Source organism: Rhinatrema bivittatum, chromosome 4, assembly GCF_901001135.1.
Source record: "Rhinatrema bivittatum chromosome 4, aRhiBiv1.1, whole genome shotgun sequence".
NCBI classification, from domain to species: domain Eukaryota; kingdom Metazoa; phylum Chordata; class Amphibia; order Gymnophiona; family Rhinatrematidae; genus Rhinatrema; species Rhinatrema bivittatum.
Genome location: NC_042618.1, coordinates 38,382,401 through 38,407,095, shown reverse-complemented (window position 1 = coordinate 38,407,095; position 24,695 = coordinate 38,382,401). Strand labels below are relative to the sequence as shown.

The 24,695-nt window shown below is 46.3% G+C and overlaps 1 protein-coding gene across 2 annotated transcripts in view; it reads left to right on the top strand.

Moving 5' to 3' along the window:
• MOK (MOK protein kinase) overlaps positions 1–24,695 on the top strand; it is a 161,075-nt gene that overhangs the window by 20,718 nt on the left and 115,662 nt on the right. For both annotated transcript variants that reach the window (XM_029597967.1, XM_029597966.1), the window contains exon 2: positions 2,852–2,966. In XM_029597967.1, the coding sequence (XP_029453827.1) occupies positions 2,852–2,966 (115 nt within the window). The remainder of the gene's footprint in view (positions 1–2,851; positions 2,967–24,695) is intronic.

The following is a 24,695-nucleotide window of genomic DNA, read 5'->3' as shown; positions in this document are numbered from 1 at the left end:
GATGACCTTTTCAATTTTTTCTGTATTTCCTGGGCTGGCAGGTCATGTTACACAGCTGCATTGCCCTCCCCTTTTTTTTTCTACAGTTTACTTAAATGGTAGCATGCTCAAACCTCCGTCTCTTGTGTGTGTGGTGTGGGGGTTTCACTAGTTTCAGCTTGATCTCTTATATCCTGTAATTTAACAGTGATTTGTTTTAGTTGCTCAGAATCATTACCATCAAATAACATTTATAGTGTGAGTATGTCCCCAAAATTCTCCTCAGTAAAGACTGAGGCAAATAATAAATTATAGTTTTTCCCGCAAATAAGCAGGCTGAATTAGCCATGCTGTCTGGGATGCCCCGGATCACAAGATCACAGAGCTTTGCTCTGTGCCGCTGCTTGTCCTTTCCCGCGCAACTCCATGTTTCTCTTCAGTCTGTTTTATTCCGTGTTGCAGGTTGCACGCGGAGCTTTGCTCTCAATTTTTAAAATTTTCTCAATTTTTTCCTGAGCAAATAGCACTTTCAGTGCTCCAACATGTCTCCGAGACCGCCTGGCTCTGCCATCAATGCCTGCGTCAAAACCGATGCACCCACGCATAGATGCGTTGTAGCCCAATGCGTCAAAGCACCACCAATGCGAGTCGTCCGGCTCAACAAGGGACAAACCCTCGACACAATTACCGACACAGGAGCAGGTGACATCGAAGTCCCTAATGCAAGAAACGTCAAAGTCACACAAGGCACGTCCACAGCTGAGTTCCTCCTCAGGGAAACTCCCCAGTAAACCTAGTCTGGTGGGGAACCCTCAAATTGTGTTCACCCCAGAAGAGATGATGAAGATGGGGTTTTCAGATGTCGAGCCTATTTCAGAGCAAATGTCCTCCATCTCCTCTGAGTCCTCAGGATGAGTCTATTCAGATCTGTCCTCTGTATCCAAGAGAAAGAGAGCTTCCCTGTAGCTGCAGGAACCCCTCCAGGAGAGACACAAGAGGTCTTCTAGGACCAAACTGACGGACCTACCATGCTGACCCACCCACTTCCCTGCACAGTCTCCAGATTCAAGCTTCGCAGAGATGCTGTGATCTAGACTTAAGAGAAACATGGAGCTGTGCAGGAAAGGACGTGCAACCGCACAGAGCAAAACTCTGTGATCTTGGAGAAGCTCCGTCTCAGCCTCCCCGGAGGGATGTCCCAGACAGCATGGCTAATTCATCCTGCTGTCTATGGAAAAACCGGTTTACGGTAAGTAAACTTGCTTTTTTCTGCTATTTCCTTGTCCTCTCTGAGCACCTCTCTTTACCTCTTGGTTATCTAGAGGCAGGGCCGGAGGAACCCGTAGGTGAGCTAGGCCTGTGCCTAGGGCGCTGCGATTTAGGGGGCGCGGCGGCAGGCGACAAAATTTTGAAAGGGCAAAAAGTGCCCTTTCAAAATTCTGCCAGCCCCCGCCTCACTGTGCCACCCTCCCGATGTCCCCCTTGTGGTCCAGTGGAGGGCCCAGGAGCGATCTGCCGATCCCAGGGCCTCGGCTTCCACTAAGCAAAATGGCGCCGGTGGCCTTTAGCCTCTACCATGTGACAGGGGCCAACCAATGGCACTGGTAGCCCCTGTCACATGGTAGGAGTTAAAGGCCACCGGCGCCATTTTGGTGAGCGGCAGATCGCTCCCAGGACCCCACCTGGACCACCAGGTATTTTGTAAGTTTTCTTTTGGGGGGGGGAGGAGGAGTCGGGGCTGCGGCTGGGGGCGGTGCAAGGCTGAAGGTGCCTAGGTCGCCCAATCCCCTTGCACCGGCCCTGTCTAGAGGTCCAACTGATTCCTTTACAGGCTGTTTGCCTTGAAGGTACTTGAAAATGTTTTTATTATTAGTTTTAACCTCTATGGCAGGCTTCTTTTCAGATTCTTTCTTGGCCTGGTTTATGACTATTTACATCTAACTTGATAGTGCTTGCGCACTTTCCTTTTTTCCTCATTTGGATCTGTTTCCATTTTTTGAAAGATGTCCTTTTTGCTGGGTGATGGATCAGTACAGGAACTTATATGCTCATGTACCTGTATGGTAGAAAACCAAGGCAAAAGAAGGCAAACCTGACTGGTAGCTGAGATGCATCCTTAGCAGTGTGGATGGGAATAACTGGGCAGACTGTATAAGCCCATTGGTCTTTTTCAGCCATCATTTACTATGTTAGTGTGTGAGAATTTCTCTCTTAGCTTTGCATTGCACTGCAGTTACTTTTGTTACCAGAGAACAACTTTATTTAAAGTTAAATAGCAGGCATTGATGGAATGAAGTGATACAATAGGCTCTCTCTGGCCCATCAGGCTTAAACAGAAAGGAGAGGCTTCCACAATTTAATTTGTTGCATCTTTGCTCCTGAGAGACCATCCTTGGCTAAGGAGATGATGGATGTCCCTGTTCTCCTTTCACAATCCATTGACACCACACTAGCCTGATACAGCCACATTAGGAGTTCACTGTCATCTTTTTTAAAGAGCATTAAAACAAACTAGTACTAGTATAATAACAGATTCATGTTATAACACGTTTCATGCTAACAGTAGTCCAAATTAAGCCCTGGTAACTGTGTAGATCCTCTTTCTACTTATTTAGCTATACAGAGTCTGTGAGCAGCAGGCAATCCTGGTGACTGATTGTATGACATTATAAAATTCAGAGGCTTAGCTTTGCTGACATGTAAAATGGTGCTGCCCAACCCAGGAAAAAAAAGAACATCTCTAAATGCGTAACCATCAAACTGTTACTGGACTACACATAATGTTTTACTGTTTATGTCTGTAGTATTTAAGTGGAAATATATCATCTATAAGCAATTTCTGATTAAATTCTAAAATCTAATTTATTTCCAGGGTATAAAATTGTTAGCAAAATAGGGGAAGGCACATTTTCTGACGTTATGAAAACGCGGAGTCTCAAAGATGGAAATTACTATGCATGTAAAAAAATGAAGCAGGAATTTGAAAGGTATGTACATATCCTCGACCAGTCACCTTAAATAGGAAAATGTGTGGAACATATCAAAACTTGTGATGTGCAGGAGTTCCTGTTTATGCACTGTGTAAGGTTCCAAAGGTTGATGATTCACTCTAGGGTCTGTAACGTTTTTAAGCTGGGTTTTCCCATGCAAATTTAACTCTGGGATTTAGCAGGATTTTTACAAGGAAAACACACATACTAAAATGCGAGTTAAAACCTGCTCTTGGAATAGAACATCTGCATCAAATTTCAGCGTAAATGAAGTTTAAGTATTACCCTGTACTGCTTTGTGCACATTTTTGTAACGCCGATAAATTAACTCCTGGATCAGAGGTGGCGTAAAACTGCCTGAGGTTGTCCATATCATTCCTGCCCTTGCCAGCACTCACTCACTCGAAGGCACCGACCTGCAGTCCTGCCTGCTAGAGACCAGAGCCTTGCCATGGCCAGACGCAGAGCCATGTCTGAAGACCAGTCTGGACCCCAGCCTGCAGCTCTGCTTGGGCAGGAGCTGGGACTGCAAAGGCGCTTATGGGAAGGCAAAGGAAGGATTCACTGTCAGACAGCAGTGTAGTTTACAAGTAACATGGCCACTTAAATCCACCTCCCGCCTGGCTCCCCCAGTGTGCCCAAGCTGAATCTAATGAGGAGCAGGACTGCTGCAGTGGTATGATAAGATTGCTGTGGGAGCTGCGATCCAACTGGAGACCTGAGGCAGTAATCAAGCAGGTACTGTTCCCATCCCCCCACGTCCACCCCTCACTGGCCATTTAGATTAAGACCCCTTCTGTCCACTTTGATTCTGGCTTCCTGAATGCTTCAGATACCAGTCTGTCCCCAGCTTGTGCTGGTTGTAGTTACCACTTTCTTCAAGTTAAATAAATGTGCAGACGAACTGAGAGAAGGGTTCAGTAATGGTGCAATTTAAGCAGACCTGAAAGAGCTTGCACCAGTGTGCAGAGATGGCACTTGTCCAGGCTGACTGTCCCTAAAATAATCCACAACGCCTGTTTATACCTTATTTTTTTTAAAGCATTTTTGCTGTTTAATGGCATGCATATGGCCTGTGAGTGTGTAAAAAAAAAAACCAAAACCAAAAACACATGCTAAATGGAAAAAGTACACTTTTTTTTTTTTTTTACACAAAGTGCACTTTTTCCATTTAGCATGTCCTTTTTTTTTTTTTCTTTTACTCATGGGCCATTTGCATTCCATTAGCATACTGAAACTCATGTTTACGCACTTTTTTTTTAATGCAAGTTTTAAAAAAAATTGCTAAAAAATACTGTGTTAACATGAGTTTTATTACATCACCTTTTCTCTTTCCATACCAATAAAAACAATTAAACAGACTTTATACTATATTATGTTTAACAGTTTTGGCACTTATTATAAATCACAAGAAAAGTCTTTTTTTCCTAATGACATTTTGTGGAAACTTATTACTGTAATTTTTAGTAATTATAATACTTGGTAATTTATTCTTAGTTAAGTAAATCAATATTGAATTACTAGTCCAGAAAAAAAACCACTCAAAGCTAATACTCTTCAGCTGTGCTTATAGACGATGACTGAATATGTTTATGGTTCTGATTGCTAACTTGCAGGTAGGGATGTGCAGGGAAAAAGTTTTCGTTGCATTCGTGATACGTTTTCGTGGAGGGTTGATTCCGTTTTATACGGAAGTATGGAGAATTCCATAAGTTGTCGATCTGTCAATACGTTTCCCGGTTCCCATTAAAGTCAATGGGGGAAGGATTTCCAGCCTATTTTTGGCTGCAGAATTGGGGTTTTCTTATCAATTTTCATAAAACTTCTGGGGAGCAATCATCACAACAACAAAAGAGCTCCAAGGTACTTAGACTGTGGCAAAGTGGCACCAAAGTGGCATGAATAGCCTAAGGCACTGGAAAGGTGCAAAGGGGTACCAGAAGTGGCAAGAGTGCTTTAACAGAGGCACAAAGCAGCAGTGAGAATGTCAAATACACACCACAGCTTCAAAACAGCACCGATAGCAGATGCATAAACCATCGAAGGCAGCACGACAGGAAAAGTGGCAAGACAAGTGGCATTGACATCCAACAGCACAATGAAGGGGAACATAGCAAGCAGATAGACTAGCACCAACACACTGAGGAACCATGAGAGTGGCAAGAACACCACAAGGAGTTAAGTGAGTCATCTGGTGTATGGCAGCAAAGCAGAGTGGCAGAAAGCTGATAGGGGCAAGACAGGCTGGCAGAGTGGAGGTAGTCTGGTCCCCGTGGTTTTGATAGGGGAAAGACAGGCTGGCCTAGAAGAGAGTTCCCTTTCCTTTGTGCAGGGAAGGACGCCCTGGAACGGGTCCACCCCTAGAGTTGGGTGTACCCGGTGTTTACATTGGTGTCTAGTGAATATCATTGGCGTCTAGTGAATTCCGTTGGCGTCTAGTGAATTCCGACTGTACTTACGCACTTCAGCTGATGATAAAGGAAATGGAAAATCTCTCAGAAATAAGAACACTGCTACTCAAGTCCAAATCTGCAATATCAAACTATGTTGACTTTGTACCGTAGAGGTGAAACACTTTTAGGAACACAAGGCCTGGATGAACAGGCACAGCAGTCGAGGTCAAACTCTTTAAGGAACACAAGGCCTGGATGAACAGGCACAGCAGTCGAGGTCAAACACTTTTAGGAACACAAGGCTGGATGAACAGGCACAGCAGTCAAGGTCAAACTCTTTTAGGAACACAAGGCCTGGATGAACAGGCACAGCAGTCGAGCACAGAGGTCAATCCCCCCTAGGAACACAAGGCCTGGATGAACAGGCACAGCAGTCGAGGTCAAACTCTTTTAGGAACACAAGGCCTGGATGAACAGGCACAGCAGTCGAGGTCAAACTCTTTTAGGAACACAAGGCTGGATGAACAGGCACAGCAGTCAAGGTCAAACTCTTTTAGGAACACAAGGCCTGGATGAGCAGGCACAGCAGTCGAGGTCAAACACTTTTAGGAACACAAGGCCTGGATGAACAGGCACAGCAGTCGAGGACAGAGGTCAATCCCAGCTAGGGACACAAGGCCTGGATGAACACGGATAGTAATTTTTTTTTTTTTAATTTATTTATATTCTTATTTTAAAACGTTTCCAGCACTTCATACTTGATTACACTCAGGTACTGTAGGTATTTCCCTATCCCCAGAGGAACACAAGGCCTGGATGAACAGGCACAGCAGTCGAGGTCAAACTCTTTTAGGAACACAAGGCCTGGATGAACAGGCACAGCAGTCGAGGTCAAACTCTTTTTAGGAACACAAGGCTGGATGAACAGGCACAGCAGTCGAGGTCAAACTCTTTTAGGAACACAAGGCTGGATGAACAGGCACAGCAGTCGAGGTCAAACACTTTTAGGAACACAAGGCCTGGATGAACAGGCACAGCAGTTGAGGTCAAACACTTTTAGGAACACAAGGCCTGGATGAACAGGCACAGCAGTCGAGCACAGAGGTCAATCCCACCTAGGGACACAAGGCCTGGATGAACAGGCACAGCAGTCGAGCACAGAGGTCAATCCCACCTAGGGACACAAGGCCTGGATGAACAGGCACAGCAGTCGAGCACAGAGGTCAATCCCACCTAGGGACACAAGGCCTGGATGAACAGGCACAGCAGTCGAGCACAGAGGTCAATCCCACCTAGGGACACAAGGCCTGGATGAACAGGCACAGCAGTCGAGGTCAAACTCTTTTAGGAACACAAGGCCTGGATGAACAGGCACAGCAGTCGAGGTCAAACTCTTTTAGGAACACAAGGCCTGGATGAACAGGCACAGCAGTCGAGGTCAAACTCTTTAAGGAACACAAGGCCTGGATGAACAGGCACAGCAGTCGAGGTCAAACTCTTTAAGGAACACAAGGCCTGGATGAACAGGCACAGCAGTCGAGGTCAAACACGTTTAGGAACAGAAGGCCTGGATGAACAGGCACAGCAGTCGAGGTCAAACTCTTTAAGGAACACAAGGCCTGGATGAACAGGCACAGCAGTCGAGGTCAAACACTTTTAGGAACACAAGGCCTGGATGAACAGGCACAGCAGTCGAGGTCAAACACTTTTAGGAACACAAGGCCTGGATGAACGGGCACAGCAGTCGAGGACAGAGGTCAATCCCACCTAGGGACACAAGGCCTGGATGAACAGGTGCAGCTATCGAGGTCAAACTCATTAAGGAACATAAGGCCTGGATGAACAGGCACAGCAGTCGAGGTCAAACACTTTTAGGAACACAAGGCCTGGATGAGCAGGCACAGCAGTCGAGGTCAAACACTTTTAGGAACACAAGGCCTGGATGAACAGGCACAGCAGTCGAGGTCAAACTCTTTTAGGAACACAAGGCCTGGATGAACAGGCACAGCACTCGAGCAGAGAAGTAAATCCCACCTAGGGACACAAGGCCTGGATGAACAGGCACAGCAGTCGAGGTCAAACTCTTTTAGGAACACAAGGCCTGGATGAACAGGCACAGCAGTCGAGGTCAAATTCTTTTAGGAACACAAGGTCTGGATGAACAGGCACAGCAGTCGAGGTCAAAAACTTTAGGAACACAAGGCCTGGACGAACAGGCACAGCAGTGGAGGACAGAGGTCAATCCCACCTAGGGACACAAGGCCTGGATGAACACGGATAGTAATTTTTTTTTAAATTTATTTATATTCTTATTTTAAAACGTTTCCAGCACTTCATACTTGATTACACTCAGGTACTGTAGGTATTTCCCTATCCCCAGAGGAACACAAGGCCTGGATGAACAGGCACAGCAGTCGAGGTCAAACTCTTTTAGGAACACAAGGCCTGGATGAACAGGCACAGCAGTCGAGGACAGAGGTCAATCCCTCCTAGGGACACAAGGCCTGGATGAACAGGCGCAGCTATCGAGGTCAAACACTTTTAGGAACACAAGGCCTGGATGAACAGACAGAGCAGTCGAGGTCAAACTCTTTTAGGAACACAAGGCCTGGATGAACAGGCACAGCTGTCGAGGTCAAACTATTTTAGGAACACAAGGCCTGGATGAACAGGCACAGCAGTCGAGGACAGAGGTCAATCCCACCTAGGGACACAAGGCCTGGATGAACAGGCGCAGCTATCGAGGTCAAACACTTTTAGGAACACAAGGCCTGGATGAACAGGCACAGCAGTCAAGGTCAAACTCTTTTAGGAACACAAGGCCTTCCCTGACTAGCCCCCACCATACTTTCTGACTTTACCCTCTTCCCACTGCCTCCAATGCTGCGTGATACTGTAAATATGTAAATACATCAGTTTTTCATCCTCATGTTTTATACTTTATTTATTTACTGTTGGTTATTTATACTTTATTTATTCTGTTGGTTATTTATACTTTATTTATTTTCTGTTGGTTAGCTTGTTTGCTCTTCCTTCTTTCCTTATCTACTTTTGCATTATTGTAACCCCACCCCCCTATCCCTGTTCATTGTATTTTCCTCCTTTCAGTTCCAATGTGAACCAGTGTGATGTTGTACACTAACGCCGGTATATAAAAGTTTATAAATAAATAAATAAATAAATAAAATGAACAGACACAGCAGTCGAGGACAGAGGTCAGTCCCACCTAGGGACACAAGGCCTGCACAGTAGACGGTCAGGCACAGCGATTCATGTCAGGAACATGTGCTGCAGTGCTTACATTATCTGGAGCATAGGAGGCAATTGGAGCTGCTGCAAGGCTTTGAATAGCTTTTATTCATCTTGCCATTCACAGGGAAAATTTGGAGAGCAAAGCAAAGGCAGGTTTACTTTCAAAAACCCTAGCATTTCCATCGACTCTGGTGCCAGCCTTGAGCGGTGAGGGCTCATGATATCCCCTGTTATTGAAAAGACACGTTCACTGGGCACACTGGTTGGTGGACATGAGAGATATCGCTGAGCCACTTTGGCTAGGTGTGGCCAGACAGTGGACTTGTGTGCCCAATATGCCAGCGGATCTGTCTGCATTTTCTCTATCGGCTATGAGAGATACCTTGTCACTGACAGCTGTGCTGCTGTCTCCTCCTGTGCTTGGGAGGGCTCAGAGTCACTCAATCCAGCTACTTTCTCTCTCGCCCGTTGCACAACTGATGAATCTTTATGGCCAACATGCCTTGGGCGTTCTGACGTGGAGGAGGAGGTACTATCTGTCACTGACACAGTGCTGCACCTGCCTGGGCTAGCAGCACAACTCTCTGATGTGCCTGCTGTTTCCACCTCTGCTTCAAGCCTAATCTGTCTCCGCCTATGGCGCTCCTGTTCACGGACCTTTGCTAACAGCAGCTCCTTCACAAATGACAGACAATTGGTCTGTAGGGCAAGTTTACCTTTCACACGGGGATCACAGACAGAGGCGAGCATGTATGTGCGGTCGTCTGTTAAAGGACTTAACCTGTCTTTCACCTGCTGCTGCAAAACGTCCAGACACTGCAGCACCTCAGCAGTCATTCCCTCTTCCCGTTTAAAGGCCTCCAAATGTTCATCCAGGAATTTAACTATAGGGATGATGTCAGCCAAGGTGGCACTTCTGGAACTCAGCTCCTTCCGTGACATCCTTGAAGGGCTGCAGGATTTTTACCAGCTGACTCATGACTAACCAATCATGATGCCCTAGGAGATTCTGCACACCTATGTCTATTGTACCAGAAAGTTCATGAAGGGGTATCTGCAGCTCCAGTAACCTCTCCAGCATCATAAAGGTGGAATTCCACCGGGTGGCAATGTCTTGAATGAGACGCTTGTGAGGCATATCCAAATCAGTCTGCTTTTGTCGGAGAACCTGCCCCGCCTTGACACTTCTGTGGAAGTGTGCTGCTATGTTCCTGCACTTCTGTATTAATCTATGCAGGTATTCATTCTCCTTGTCATTGGACTCCAAGCCCAGAGCTGACTTCACTACCAGGTGCAGAGTGTGTGCAAAACATCGGATGTTCTTAAACCGCCCATCGCTTATTGCCTTAACCATGTTTGCACCATTGTCTGTGACAAAGAACCCTGCCTGCGTTTTCCTGTCTCGCTGGTGTAGTTGCCAGCCCTCCAGCATCTTTCTGATGCATGCTAGAATATTGGCTGCGGTATGGGTCTGGTCTGCCAGGTGGGTGTGCAGTAAATCCCACCTCCACCCTGATACTTCTTCAGTAATAGAGCTGCTGGCTGCACCTGCCTCTGCCATGTCCCACCAGTGTGCTGTCAGAGAGAGGTAAGAGTGTTCAGCATTCATGGCGGTCCAGATATCGCAGGTGAAATGCACTCTTCCGTCTGCCTTACCTAGCAGTGCTTGCAAGCAACTGCGACACTGCTTGTACAGGCTGGGGATGACCTTTCTACTAAATGTGGTTCTGCAGGAGATTTTGTAATTTGGTAGTACGACCTTCAAAAAACACTTGAAACCCACATTCTGCACTAGCTGCAAGGGCTGGTCATCAAGGGCAATCATTTCCCCAATGCTCCTGGTTACAACTTTTGAGGCTGCCTGCCTCCTACCCCGGGATAGCGTTACCGCACTCCACCCCATTTTCTCCATGGTGGTTTGTCGCTTCTGCCACATGTCAGGGGGTTGCTGGCCTGCCGCCTGACTGCTAGAAGGGTATGAGGGCGTGGGCAGACTCTGCTGCTTTCCTACCACTGCAAACTGGTTGGAAGGGGTTCCCCCACTGGAACTGCCACCATCCCCAGGTGGCAGTAATCTTGTTGGGTGTTGCCTCTTCATATGATGGTTCATGCCAAAATTAGATAGATGTCCCATTTGCTAGCCTCTGCAAATATCCCTGGCACAGTAATTACACCGAGCATAATGCGGGTCTTCCGTCACTTTAAAGTGTTTCCAGATCGGAGATGTCTTTCGTGATCCACCCTTCTCTAACACCTTGGGGGTGGATGCTGGCACTGGAGTTGAGGTAGTGGGTGCACCCTGAGAAGCAATGCCAGAGGGGGCACCAGTCACCCTCTGTCCCCGTACTGACTGCTCTTCCTCCTCCTCGATATCACTGTCATCTCTCCCCTGCTGCACAATTCTGGAGGCTAAGACAGGACTAACTGATTCTACCTAAGATTCGTCAGCTATTACTTCTTCAGTATCTGATGAGAATCCCACCCAAGAAGATTCTTCATCTGAATCAGAAGCTAACAGTGACTGCGCTACCTTGTGAACGCTAAGTGTTAGTCGCGACTTCTGCCCCCCTGCTGCTTTTGTGTGTCTACATTTTGTCTGGCATGACTCTGCCTCCCCTTCCCTCTCCTCCAAAATTACAGGGCCAGAAATGAGTGGTGACAATGGCGATGTATCATGGTCAGATTTCGGTTTTTTTGGCATGGAACTGCCATCCCCTACAAAGAGTTTAGATTGCGACAGTTGCCTTTTTAGCTGTACTGGTGGTGTTGCACTAGTGTCTTTTGGGGTGCCTCCTCTGCCAGTCCCAATAAGTCGATTGCATCTCTCTTTCCCTGACATTATGGATTTTATGTCACTGAGTGGTAACACTGCCCACTGGCCCACAATAATAATGTGTTCAGTCTGTTTAAAATGCCCAGATGCACAGACCCACTCAAGGACAATGTTCAGTCTGTTTAAAATGCCCAGATGCACAGACCCACTCAAGGACAATGTTCAGTCTGTTTAAAATGCCCAGATGCACAGACCCACTCAAAGACAATGTTCAGTCTGTTTAAAATGCCCACTGCCCACTGTCACACTGCCTGGCTGTGCACTAATGTGTGTGGAGTGCACACAGAACTAGCTTGCTTGTAAGCACAAAAGAGGCAGAGTACTCCCCGGGCACTTGACTGCACAGACCCACTCAAGGACAATGTTCAGTCTGTTTAAAATGCCCACTGTCACACTGCCTGCTTGGCAGTGCACTAATGTGTGTGGAGTGCACACAGAACTAGCTTGCTTGTAAACACAAAAGAGGTAGAGTACTCCCCGGGCACTTGACTACACAGACCCACTCAAGGACAATGTTCAGTCTGTTTAAAATGCCCACTGCCCACTGTCACACTGCCTGGCTGTGCACTAATGTGTGTGGAGTGCACACAGAACTAGCTTGCTTGTAAGCACAAAAGAGGCAGAGTACTCCCCGGGCACTTCACTGCACAGACCCACTCAAGGACAATGTTCAGTCTGTTTAAAATGCCCACTGCCCACTGTCACACTGCCTGGCTGTGCACTAATGTGTGTGGAGTGCACACAGAACTAGCTTGCTTGTAAGCACAAAAGAGGCAGAGTACTCCCCGGGCACTTCACTGCACAGACCCACTCAAGGACAATGTTCAGTCTGTTTAAAATGCCCACTGCACTGACAGACTAAGTAATTGGAATTTAATAAAGCAGGAATTTTTGTCACTCCAGAAACATGGATGACATTGAAAATAATATCTCTCTCCAAGCCAGCCCAACACCCTCAATGGTAAATAGTGGTCAGTGCTAGCTGACCTAGCACAGTCAGCTTCTCTTCTCAGTCAGAGATGAGTCTGACCAAAATAGACTGCTTGAAAGAAACAGGAATACTAGTGACTGTAGCTGACCCCTGGCACTACAGCAAGACAAGGAATATTTTTCTTTCCTTTGCTAGCCTAAGCCTAGTATCTCTTCTCTATCAGTTCTGGTTCTGCTTCTGCCTGCCTGCCTGCCTGACAGCCAGCCCACCTCCCCACAGAATCGCTGGAAATAACTGCGTGCCTCCTCGTGCTGCTGTTTATATACTGCTGGCTCATCACTAAAATCCACAGAGAGCACTGAATGACAGCGCGATTGGCTGCTTCAGTGCTGCTCAGCAAATGTCAGCGCGGATAAGCTGCGTTCCGGTATCCATGCTGACCTGTCCGACCCTTTCCTGTGAGTCACTGCGACTCACAGGAAAGGGTCAGACAGGTTGGCATGGTTACCGCAGGGGCGCCACCATTTTGTGGTAATCCGGGGTACTAGCTCGCAGCTAATGGTGAGGAAAAGCGCGCGCCTTGCGGTGCGCCGAATTAAACAGAAATCTGTTAAATACGTGGGGAGTCGCGATGCGTTTCGCCTCCCCACGTATTTAACAGATAGCAAAAAATAAGTTGCGGATTACAAATCCGTGGAAAACGGATGCACACCTCTACTTGCAGGTGGATATTGAAAACTGTTCATGCAGATAATTTTAAGTTACCCAGGCAAAGTCAGAGATTTCAATTTCTTGCCCTACTTACTGACAAAATTGTACCAAGGAAAAAGGAGCGCAGGGCTTAAGTTTAGATGGGTAGCATGGATATTGAGCACTGCCTAGCTTAAATGTACTCGGGTAAGTATGCTCAGACAAAACACTGGCCTCAAGTTACCTGGGTAAATTCTGCTTAATATCCTTTCAAGAACAAGCATTTCAACCCGCTCCAAAACATAACCCAGCTGTTTCTCGCCAACTTTGGCGTGTTCAAACCCGCGCGCCTCTATCAAATGAGGAACCCTGTCATCAATGCTGGAACACAATGAAGTGTTCTTCGAGGACAGGCAGGATGGCAGTCCTCACACATAGATGACATCGTTGGATGGAGCCTGCATGGAAAACTTATGTCAAAGTTTCTAGAACTTTGACTGAGCAACAGGCAGACTCTTATGTTCTTACATCTTGCCCCCTCAATTTAGGTCCCCCGGCCTCTTTCCCTCTACATCTCCTTCTCGAATTGTTCCCCCCCTCCCTCCTGTCCCCCTCCTCTCTCCATCCTCTTTTATTCATCTGTAAATCCCCTCTCCCCCTGCTTCCATATATCTGTTGTATCTCCCCTGTTTTTACTCTTCTGTATTTCCCTACACTCCATGCTATCAAATTCTCCAAATAATTACCTCTGTAACTTAGTATTCAGTTGCTCAAATAACTATTCGCTGTACTTAAAACACATAAACCCTGTCATCCTTGCTCTTAGTTACCTTACGCCCCTCCTTATAATAATTTGCGCTTATAAAATGTTCTATATAAAGAGCTTTAAGCTAAGTCAAGGTTATGTCTCTTCGCATGTATACATAGTTCATGTTTCCCGTCCACCCTCTTCCCGTCCACCCTCTTCAATATATACTTACTTCCACTCTGCCACCTCCTCTCCAAACTAGGACTAAAATTCTTCTTATATGCAGACGACGTACAAATACTTATTCCCATTCAGAAATCCATCAATGAAACCCTCCAGTACTGGGAAACATGTCTGACATCCATCAATTCTCTCCTCTCCAATCTACACCTAGCACTCAACGCCTCTAAACCTGAAATCCTCATCCTAGCAAATCAACCAATCGACTCAATCCACCAAATGATCCAAAATGCCTCACAAAATTACACACTGCCGCCCAGTGTCAGAGATTTAGGTATCTCCCTAGACAATCAACTAAGCTTCAAACCTCACATTAAATCACTTCTAAAAGGGGGCTTCTATAAACTTCAAGTCCTCAAAAAACTGAAGCCCCTTCTCCACGCCCACGACTTCCGCACTGTTATGCAAACCACCATACTATCTAAACTCGACTATTGCAATTCCCTTCTCTTAGGCCTCCCAGCCTCCACCATTAAACCCCTTCAAATCCTTCAAAATTCTATGGCAAGAATCCTAACAAACACCAGAAAAACTGACCATATCACTCCCATACTCCAAGACCTCCACTGGCTCCCCATCACCTTCCGTTCCCAATACAAAACACTTACCATCCTCCATAACACATTATTCAATAACAATTCACCCTGGCTTGATGATATGCTACAATTCCGTCAAGCTAATCGCCCCACTAGAAACTCCCTTGCTGGCACTCTCCAAACCCCTTCACTTAAAATTGGACACCTTACCACCACCAGGGATAGAGCCTTCACCATTGCGGGCCCCACCCTCTGGAATTCCCTCCCCGCCAAACTCCGCCTAGAACCGTCCCCGAGCCATTTCAAAAAAGGAATCAAGACATGGCTCTTTAAACAGGCATACCCCAATTCCTCCCGATCCTAGTCATTTTCCTCCTTGAACCCCCTCAGCTCCCACTCAGCCTATCTACCTTCTCCCTGACCTCCCCTATACCTTCCCTGTACCCCCCTCCTCCCTCCCCTAGCGCCCCTCAACCTCCTCCTACCCCGCCCATTCACCCCCTAGCAATCTCTCCCTGAAAGTACCCTTGCTCTGTTGTACCCCTGTTCCCTCCACCCCCCCCCCGCTCCTTTTCCCTTCTCCTTTCCCTTCCCGCTCCCTCCCTCATTTCCTCCCCCCTGCACCAGCATTTATCTGTACATACGTGCACTTGCCTCCTTCATGCTGTAAATAAGTTCCATATGCTAAGTTCTTAAGTGCACATGCTTCCTTAACATTGTTTATAGTTCACTTGCATATCTAACCCTAGCATGAATGCAAAAGTGGTAACTCTGCTCGTTGACTCTCTTCACCTGTACTTTTGTATATTATCCAGTTAGCCCTCTTTCCTCGTTCATTGTAATTTCCTTTCTCAGTTACTTGTAAACCGACATGATGTGTCCTACGAATGCCGGTATAAAAAAGTATTAAATAAAATAAATAATAAATAAAATAAAAGTTAAGTTCATGTTTTGTTTGCATTTATAATTAGTTCATATTACTCGCATTTATCAAGAGTTCTCTGGAAAGCATTTATAAGCTAAGTTCATGTTTAATGTAAACCGATGTGATACTCACAGTGAATGTCAGTATATAAAAACTTAAATAAATAAATTAAACATGCATTATACCATACGTTCATGTGGGGGTCCCCTTCAGCCTCTTCTGTTCCGCAGAGTTGGTCAGGTAAGAGCCTGACTTTGTCAACTCTTTGGTCTACTTTTTCAAATCGTAATTTTTTCATGATTGCTTTTTTGCTGCCTCGCACGGTCAACACGGGTCCCCCCAGTTCTCCTGTTAGGATCCTAAATAGGTTTTTTTGATGTTTATTGGTAAGTTTACTTTTGTTGTCGATACTCCGAGGGTGATGGTGCGTTCGGTGCCTACTGGCCATGGACATCTGCTGTCATCAATTTTGATCTCGTTTCCCTTTAATTTCATGATGACATGTCCATGTCTGGTTTTATGCAGTGCCCCAGGTACACAAGGACCATGTCTAGCACGGATCCCCATGATAGATGTGTCTTCTGTGTTGGGGCATCGCACGATGTCGGGGGTTGCAGCAAGTGCATCAAAATGACCCCAAAGGGAAGTAAGGTCCAGCTCGATAAGATGGAGCACCTCTTTGGGCTGGTGAAGACTGATCCTTCAGCATTGGAGGCATCAGCATTGAGGGACCTTGAAGTTGCCACCAATGGACACAGTCTTCACCATTGGCGAAGCCATCTGCTCCATTGAAGTCATCAGCTGAAAGGGATGCCAGAGACCGGCCATCGTCGAGTTCCTGATGGTCAAGGGCATCGGACTCATCGTCCTCGACCTTGGCACTGGGGAAAGACTCTGCTGAGAATCGAGGGAAGCTAAAGAAGCATCAACATCTGTCTCCATCGATGCACAGTGCCAGGCACGGGAATGCACCAGCTCATTTATTTATTTTATTTATTTACTTATTTTTTTAATACCAACGTTAGTAGGAAATATCACATCTGTTTACAACTCTGTTATCAAATGCACAATTAAAAACATTTGAATTTCCAAATATAAATCATAATCATAAAATACATAAAATTCTTAATAAAACATTTAAACTGAATAAGCATATAAAATTCTTAAAGAGAACATCTAAAATGAATAAGAAAATTAAAATATTAAGAACATAAGAAAATGCCATACTGGGTCAGACCAAGGGTCCATCAAGCCCAGCATCCTGTTTCCAACAGTGGCCAATCCAGGCCATAAGAACCTGGCAAGTACCCAAAAACTAAGTCTATTCCATGTTACCATTGCTAATGGCAGTGGCTATTCTCTAAGTGAACTTAATAGCAGGTAATGGACTTCTCCTTCAAGAACTTATCCAATCCTTTTTTAAACACAGCTATACTAACTGCACTAACCACATCCTCTGGCTGTTGCGGTCCCGACCGCCCCTCTCCTGATAGGGCTCAGGCCCGCCTACCTCCGCTCCAGTAGTCGCCCGATTCCGCCCGGTCCGGGCCCCGGTGGTCTCTCTCTTCCCACGTGGCGGTCGCCATTGTGGGTCTGCTCCTCTCTGGTCTCGTGCTCGCGAGGACGTCCTTCTTGTGCGCCCAGCTCCCGGAAGCCCGGCCCCGCCCTCGCGGCTGACGTCACGCCTGGCTCCCGATATAACCGGCGTTCAGAAGTTCCCTAAACGCCTTGCAACGAGGTTCCCAACTTCTTGAGTTGCTTCCAGTTGCGTTCCTGTTGACCTCCAGCCTGCCTGCCTTTGACTCCGGTTTGCTTCTGACTCCGCTTCAGCCCGCTGCCTGCCACTGACTCTGGTTTGCTTCTGACTCCGCTACAGCCTGCTGCCTGCCTCCGACCCCGGTCTGCTTCTGACTCCGCTTCAGCCCGCTGCCTGCCTCTGACTCCGGTTTGCTTCTGACTCCGCTACAGCCTGCTGCCTGCCTCCGACCCTGGTCTGCTTCCAACTCTGCTACAGTCCGCTGCCTGCCTCAGATTCCAGTTTGCTTCTGACTCCGCTGCAGCCTCCGGCCTGCCCTGCCTTCACCCGACCTTCTGCTCAGCGCAGCCGGCTCCCAACCCTACCCGGGTATCACGAACTCTTATCTCACTCTGCCTGCCTTGGTTCCGGCGCCCGTGCTGGTTCAGTCCTTCGACCCGCTCTTCCTCTGCTGCTGTTAGGTCTCCGGCCTTCTCTCCGCCTCAGCCTCTGGAATTTGTTGCCAGAGGATGTGGTTAGTGCAGTTAGTATAGCTGTGTTTAAAAAAGGATTGGATAAGTTCTTGGAGGAGAAGTCCATTACCTGCTATTAAGTTTACTTAGAGAATAGCCACTGCCATTAGCAATGGTTACATGGAATAGACTTAGTTTTTGGGTACTTGCCAGGTTCTTATGGCCTGGATTGGCCACTGTTGGAAACAGGATGCTGGGCTTGATGGACCCTTGGTCTGACCCAGTATGGCATTTTCTTATGTTCTTATGTTCTTTCTGGACATTCCTTAACAGCGCCTAAGTCCCAAGGGCCCGGGCCCCTACGGGCTCCTCCCGGGGGGTCCCCGGCTCCGGGTGAAGCCTTGCCAGGCTGTGTCTCCGTCTCCCGGCCTACCCTGTCACCCTCGGTAGGTTGGCCCAAGGGTCCACTATCCATTCCAGCAGCATCAAGCCGCAACACTGGCAACAAATTCCAGAGTTTAATTGTGCGTTGAGTAAAAAAGAACTTTCTCCGATTAGTTTTAAATGTGCCACATGCTAACTTCATGGAGTGCCCCCTAGTCTTTCTACTATCCGAAAGAGTAAATAACCGATTCACATCTACCCATTCTAGACCTCTCATGATTTTAAACATCTCTATCATATCCCCCCTCAGCCGTCTCTTCTCCAAGCTGAAAAATCCTAACCTCTTTAGTCTTTCCTCATAGGGGAGCTGTTCCATTTCCCTTATCATTTTGGTAGCCCTTCTCTGTACCTTCTCCATTGCAATTATATCTTTTTTTGAGATGCGGCAACCAGAATTGTACACAGTATTCAAGGTGTGGTCTCACCATGGAGCAATACAGAGGCATTATGACATTTTCCGTTTTATTCACCATTCCCTTTCTAATAATTCTCAACATTCTGTTTGCTTTTTTGACTACCGCAGCACACTGAACCGACGATTTCAATGTGTTATCCACTATGACACCTAGATCTCTTTCCTGGGTTGTAGCACCTAATATGGAACCCAACATTGTATAATTATAGCATGGGTTATTTTTCCCTATATGCATCACCTTGCACTTATCCACATTAAATTTCATCTGCCATTTGGATGCCCAATTTTCCAGTCTCACAAGGTCTTCCTGCAATTTATCACAATCTGCTTGTGATTTAACTACTCTGAACAATTTTGTGTCATCTGCAAATTTGATTATCTCACTCGTTTTATTTCTTTCCAGATCATTTATAAATATATTAAAAAGTAAGGGTCCCAATACAGATCCCTGAGGCACTCCACTGTCCACTCCCTTCCACTGAGAAAATTGTCCATTTAATCCTACGCTCTGTTTCCTGTCTTTTAGCCGTTTGCGGCCACGGGACACAACAACACCCGTATATTTCACCAACTTAGAAGCCGCCACATGGTATTGGTGTGGATAGAGAGGCCACGATAACAGATGTTCATACCTCTTTTTTAAATGTGTTTCCTGGAGAAACAGTATATCCCTGAAAATTCGTCTTTTCTGAGGGCTATTCAAACCCTTCACATTAATAGACAATAATTTAAAAGACATCATGGTATCTGTAGTATCGCCCCCCATTCGCCCCTCTGAACCATTCAATCATGACTCCCCTTCCAAATTCCATTTAACATTCCCACCTTTCCATTGGCTGGCGTCGCTGAGTACATAGAACCTTAATGCCCATATCAGAATATCTTGAATACTCAAACTGTATAATAAACCATTCATTCTACCCCCTTTCACCCCCACCTCCGTCTGATCTATATTAATTAACACAGCTGCTAATATTTTAATATCAACATTAATTAAATAAATGGATTTATAAGAGCCAGGATCTAAAAGATCCTTTCCCAGTTTTGGAAGAATAGTAATAAGAGTGATTCATACTCATAAGAAAGGAAACCCTAACTTTACAATAATTATACATGTTCATTAATGGGAAAATGGCAGAATCCAGCAGAATATTATAATATTCAGAACCCAACCTATCCAGGCCCGGTGTTTTAGCCAACTTTAATTGCCTGATAGTAAACCGAATTTCTATGGCCTGGATGGGAGAGGCCAGACACTGCTGTTGTAACTCAATCAACTAGGTAGATGGAGGTCATCAAAAAATTTGAGTACAGAGCCGAGTAATACTTTTCTAAGAGTACAGAAATGCCCCCTATATCTGTAGCTGCCATGCCATTTCCATCATGCATACTACAATTTTTATGTTGCGGTGTGGCACCACGAATTAGGCAGGACATCATTTACTTGCCTGTTCAGCTGGGAGAAGAGACAGCTGAGGGGGGGATATGATAGAGGTCTTTAAGATCATGAGAGGTCTTGAATGAGTAGATATGAATTGGTTATTTACACTTTTGGATAATAGAAGGACCAGGGGGTATTCCATGAAGTTAGCAAGTAGCACATTTAAGACTAATCGGAGAAAATTATTTTTCACTCAATGCACAATTACGCTCTGGAATTTGTTGCCAGAGGATGTGGTTAGTGCAGTTAGGGGCGGATTTTCAGAGCCCTGCTCGCGTAAATCCGCCCAAAACCGGGCGGATTTATGCGAGCAGGGCCCTGCGCGCCGGTAAGCCTATTTTACATAGGCCTACCGGCGCGCGCAGACCCCGGGACTCGCGTACGTCCCGGGGTTTTCGGAGGGGGGCGTGTCGGGGGCGTGTCGGGGGGCGGGCCCGGTCGTCGCGGCGTTTCGGGGGCGTGTCGGCAGCGTTTTGGGGGCGGGTACGGAGGCGTGGCTACGGCCCGGGGCGGTCCGGGGGCGTGGCCGCGCCCTCCGTACCCGCCCCCAGGTCGCGGCCCGGCGCGCAGGAGGTCCGCTGGCGCACGGGGATTTACGTCTCCCTCCGGGAGGCGTAAATCCCCCGACAAAGGTAAGGGGGGGGGTTTAGACAGGGCCGGGCGGGTGGGTTAGGTAGGGGAAGGGAGGGGAAGGTGAGGGGAGGGCAAAGGAAAGTTCCCTCCGAGGCCGCTCCGATTTCGGAGCGGCCTTGGAGGGAACGGGTTAGGCAGCGCGGCTCGGCGCGCGCCGGCTATACAAAATCAATAGCCTTGCGCGCGCCGATCCAGGGATTTTAGTGGATACGCGCGGCTCCGCGCGTATCTACTAAAATCCAGCGTACTTTTGCTTGAGTCTGATGCGCAAGCAAAAGTAGGCTGATCGCGCTTCTTTTAAAATCTACCCCTTAGTGTAGCTGGTTCAAAAAAGGTTTGGATAAGTTCTTGGAGGGAGAAGTCCATTAATCAAGTTTGCTTAGGTAATAGTCACTGCTATTAATTGCATCAGTAGTATGGTATCTTCTTGGTATTTGGTACTTGCCAGTTTCTTGTGGCCTGGTTTGGCCTCTGTTGGAAACAGGATGCTGGGCTTAATGGACCCTTGGTCTGACCCAGCATGGCAATTTCTTATGTTCTTAAACATTTTATGCAGAATCCATAATGAGATCTTAAAGCTCTGAGATGAAGCAATTAATTCACGGTACACCTAATAGCATCAATTTGAAGTTTAATCAAGGGTTGCACAGAGGAAACATGGAGAGAGTTAAGACTAGTCAACTCCCTATTAAGTCTCAAATTTTCAGCGTTTATGAAGTTTATTCATACCTACAGTATATGAAATGACAGCATCATGAATTACAGCTTTCTCAGCTTCCCACACAGTATCAAGTTTAGTTTCAGAAGAAACATTAAAGTGCAAATATTCTTCCCACTTATGGACAAGATAAAGTTTAAAATCTTATTATAATACAACTGTGGGTTTAAATGCCATTTCAATGCAGATAGGGAAGGAATCCCCAATCTAAGTTGTATGGAGATAGGTGCATGGTCAGATAAAGTGCAATTCCCAATAGTTGCATGAGTGACCAGTGGAAATGCAGTGGAAGATATAAGAAAATAGTCCATTCAGGAGTAGCATTTATGAGATTCAGAATAAAATAAAAAATCCTATTCCCTTGGGTGTAATTCCCTCCAAATATCCAAAAGCTGAAGTTCTTTTAGAAGGAAGGGAATACCAGTAACTTGGTTATGAACCCTCAAGCTTCCTGGGGATCTAGCACCATCCATGGGATCTACAGGAAAATTGAAATCTCTCCCCAAATCAACCAAATAATCAGGAAACTAACTAAGCATAGCAAGAATTTTGATATAAAAAATATGGTCAGGAACATTAGGAGCATAAATATTGCAAAAAAGAAATTCTTCCCCCCCAAGTCTCCCTCCAAACCATCACAAATCTCCCCTCAGGATCTATAACTGTTTTCTCTTGAATAAAAGAAAACAGAATCAGAATAGCAACTCCTCTTTGATGACTACTATAAGAAGATAGTGATTTATAGGATGTACATAGTTCCTCATTGTATTCATCACTAGCTATTATATAGTGATACATAAATGTATATATTTTCTGTGTACCCAGTTTACTGATTTCCACCTCTCTCCTTTTCCCTCTTCTCCCTACTTGCTTAATCCCCTGCCTTCGTTTTATTGTTGTTATGCTCAGGCTTGTGGACCCTTGGGCCGACGAGGGGATGTTACACCTTGCGGAGGATCCGTAGGTTCTCTCGTCGGGTGGCGAGGCTGGACAGAGGAGGAGAGCAGCTGACCCTTGGCAGTGAAGACAGAAGCTACTGTGGAGACGGACGAAGAGATGAGCAGACGAGCGGCCTTCACCACTGGTGGTCTGCGGTCCCCCCAGGAGGAGCCCGTAGAGACCCAACCGCTGGGACTTAGGTGGACCTTTGAGAGGTCAGGGTATCAATGCAAGGACCAACTGGAGCTTCGCCCTGGAGACCCGCGGTCCCCCCAGGAGGAGCCCGTAGGGACCCGGGCCGCTGGGACTTAGGTGGGCCCTTGGAGACGGTGGTCTAGAAGAAGTCCGAAGTCGAGTGCCAGAGGGTCGTCGCGTGCCAGTCCGAAGTCGCACACCAGGGAATCACCACTTGCCAGTCCGAAGTCGATACCAGGAATCACCGTCAGCCAATCCGAAGTCAGGAACCAGGAACACCAAGACGAAACTGGAACAAGGAATCAAGACACAGGAACTCACCGAAGCAAGCAGACTCAAACAACACTCGCAGGAGACGTTGCCAAGTCAAGGAACAGTCAGAGGAAGTCTCCTTTTATACTTCCTCTGACCCTGTGGATAGGATTCAGCTGAGAGTAATTAAAGGGACGTGGTCCCTTTAAATCTGGAGAGGAGGTGCGGCCTCGCGCCTAAGATGGCGGCCATCTTGGATCCCGGGCCGTGGAGGAAAGCAGTAGCTGCCGCGAGGGAGGAGCAGGGATGGCTCCAGACCCAGCGGCTAGCCTGGCAGCCCGCGCCGACGCACGGGGGCATCAGACCTGGACGCAGGGCTGTCTGCCCCGACACTGCCGCCGGCGGCCCGGTCATGGGAGGAGGAAGGGAGCTGTGCCCGCGGGCGGGCGCGGAACACAACAATTGTATTTTCCTCTTTTCAGTTCAATGTAAACCGGCATGATGTGCCATACGAATGTCGGTAAAGAAAAGCCTATAAATAAATAAATAAATAAAATAAATAAATAAGAAAAGAAAAACTGCCCCACCCAGTCTATTTGCAACTTTTTATGTTCAGCAGAAGATAAATGTGTTTCTTTCTTAAAAAAAGGTGAATAGCTTTTTCCTTTTCATAGGTGAATGAATCCCATTCACAATTCAGGAAAAAATTGTTAAATCAGCTATAACAACGGTATAAAAAATTATAAGAAAAGGAAAATCTGCCAACCCAAATTCCAGGTCGCTCCCCAGCACAGGCGACCCAGTCTATGATTGCAATCATCAACAGCCAGCCAGTATTGGTAACCCAAAGGAGTTCCTCAAACACAAATCAAAACTCACATCCATTCATTCTGCAAAGATACTGACAAACATATATCTCCAAACTCTCCTACTGCTCATATTCTTTCTGTCAGCAGAAGGTACACACTAGGGGCCAAGAATTGAAATTCCTCAGAAGAAACATATTAAACGAATTTGCCATAGGTAAACAAAAAACAGGAACAATAGCACTGCCTGACCTAATAGTCCTTCCAAAGTTAACATATGATCAAAAAGAAAAAGAAGTGTCATATTCAAAGACCAGCAATTGCCAGAAATAAAGAAACTATGAATCAAACAAAGGCATATAAAGTTTCAGCACAGCTTTTGTAAAGCCAAAAATGTGTAGGTCAGGCAAATATCCCTAAGCTTAGGACAAGACTCCAGTTGGTCCATCCAGAGCTATAGACAACACTAATGTCCAAACTGTCTTTGAATTACAGAATCCATCATTCAAAAAACAATGTTCCAAACCACGAAACTACATCCAACATTAGATTAATAAGCCAAAAGCCCAGCATTGCGACTCATCAGCAATGGCTGCAATCTAGAAAGAAAGAACATCAACTTTAGTGTCCCTAAAAAGTCTCATAAGTAGCCAGCTGAACAAAAAAAAAACCACAAACAAAGGAAAAGTAACCAAGATTTGTAGACTTCAGCTGTGGGTAGTCTGTATTATAAATCCACAGTGTCCATAATGAAAGGGAAATTTAAAAAAAACCATCCCATCATTGTATCACCCCTGGAGCCCTGAGACTGAATTACTACCAGGCTAAAAATAAGTTTACAGAGCGCTGCCCAAAACAATAAGTCTGCACTTGCACTCTGTGTAAGCAACAAAAACCAGGGCACTCACAGGGTGAGTGAGAGTAAGCATTGCAGCAAATCGCAATCATATACAAAAGATATGTTCAAACATTTACATTGCCAGCGATTGCATGTATCGATCAGTGTCTTCCTTTGTGGATAACATGATTGGGCCAGTCTGGCCAAAACTTTTCAGTTTTGCAGGGAACAAAACAGCAAATCGAATTACTTTATTAATCAGTTCCTTACATACCGGATTCAGAGCTCT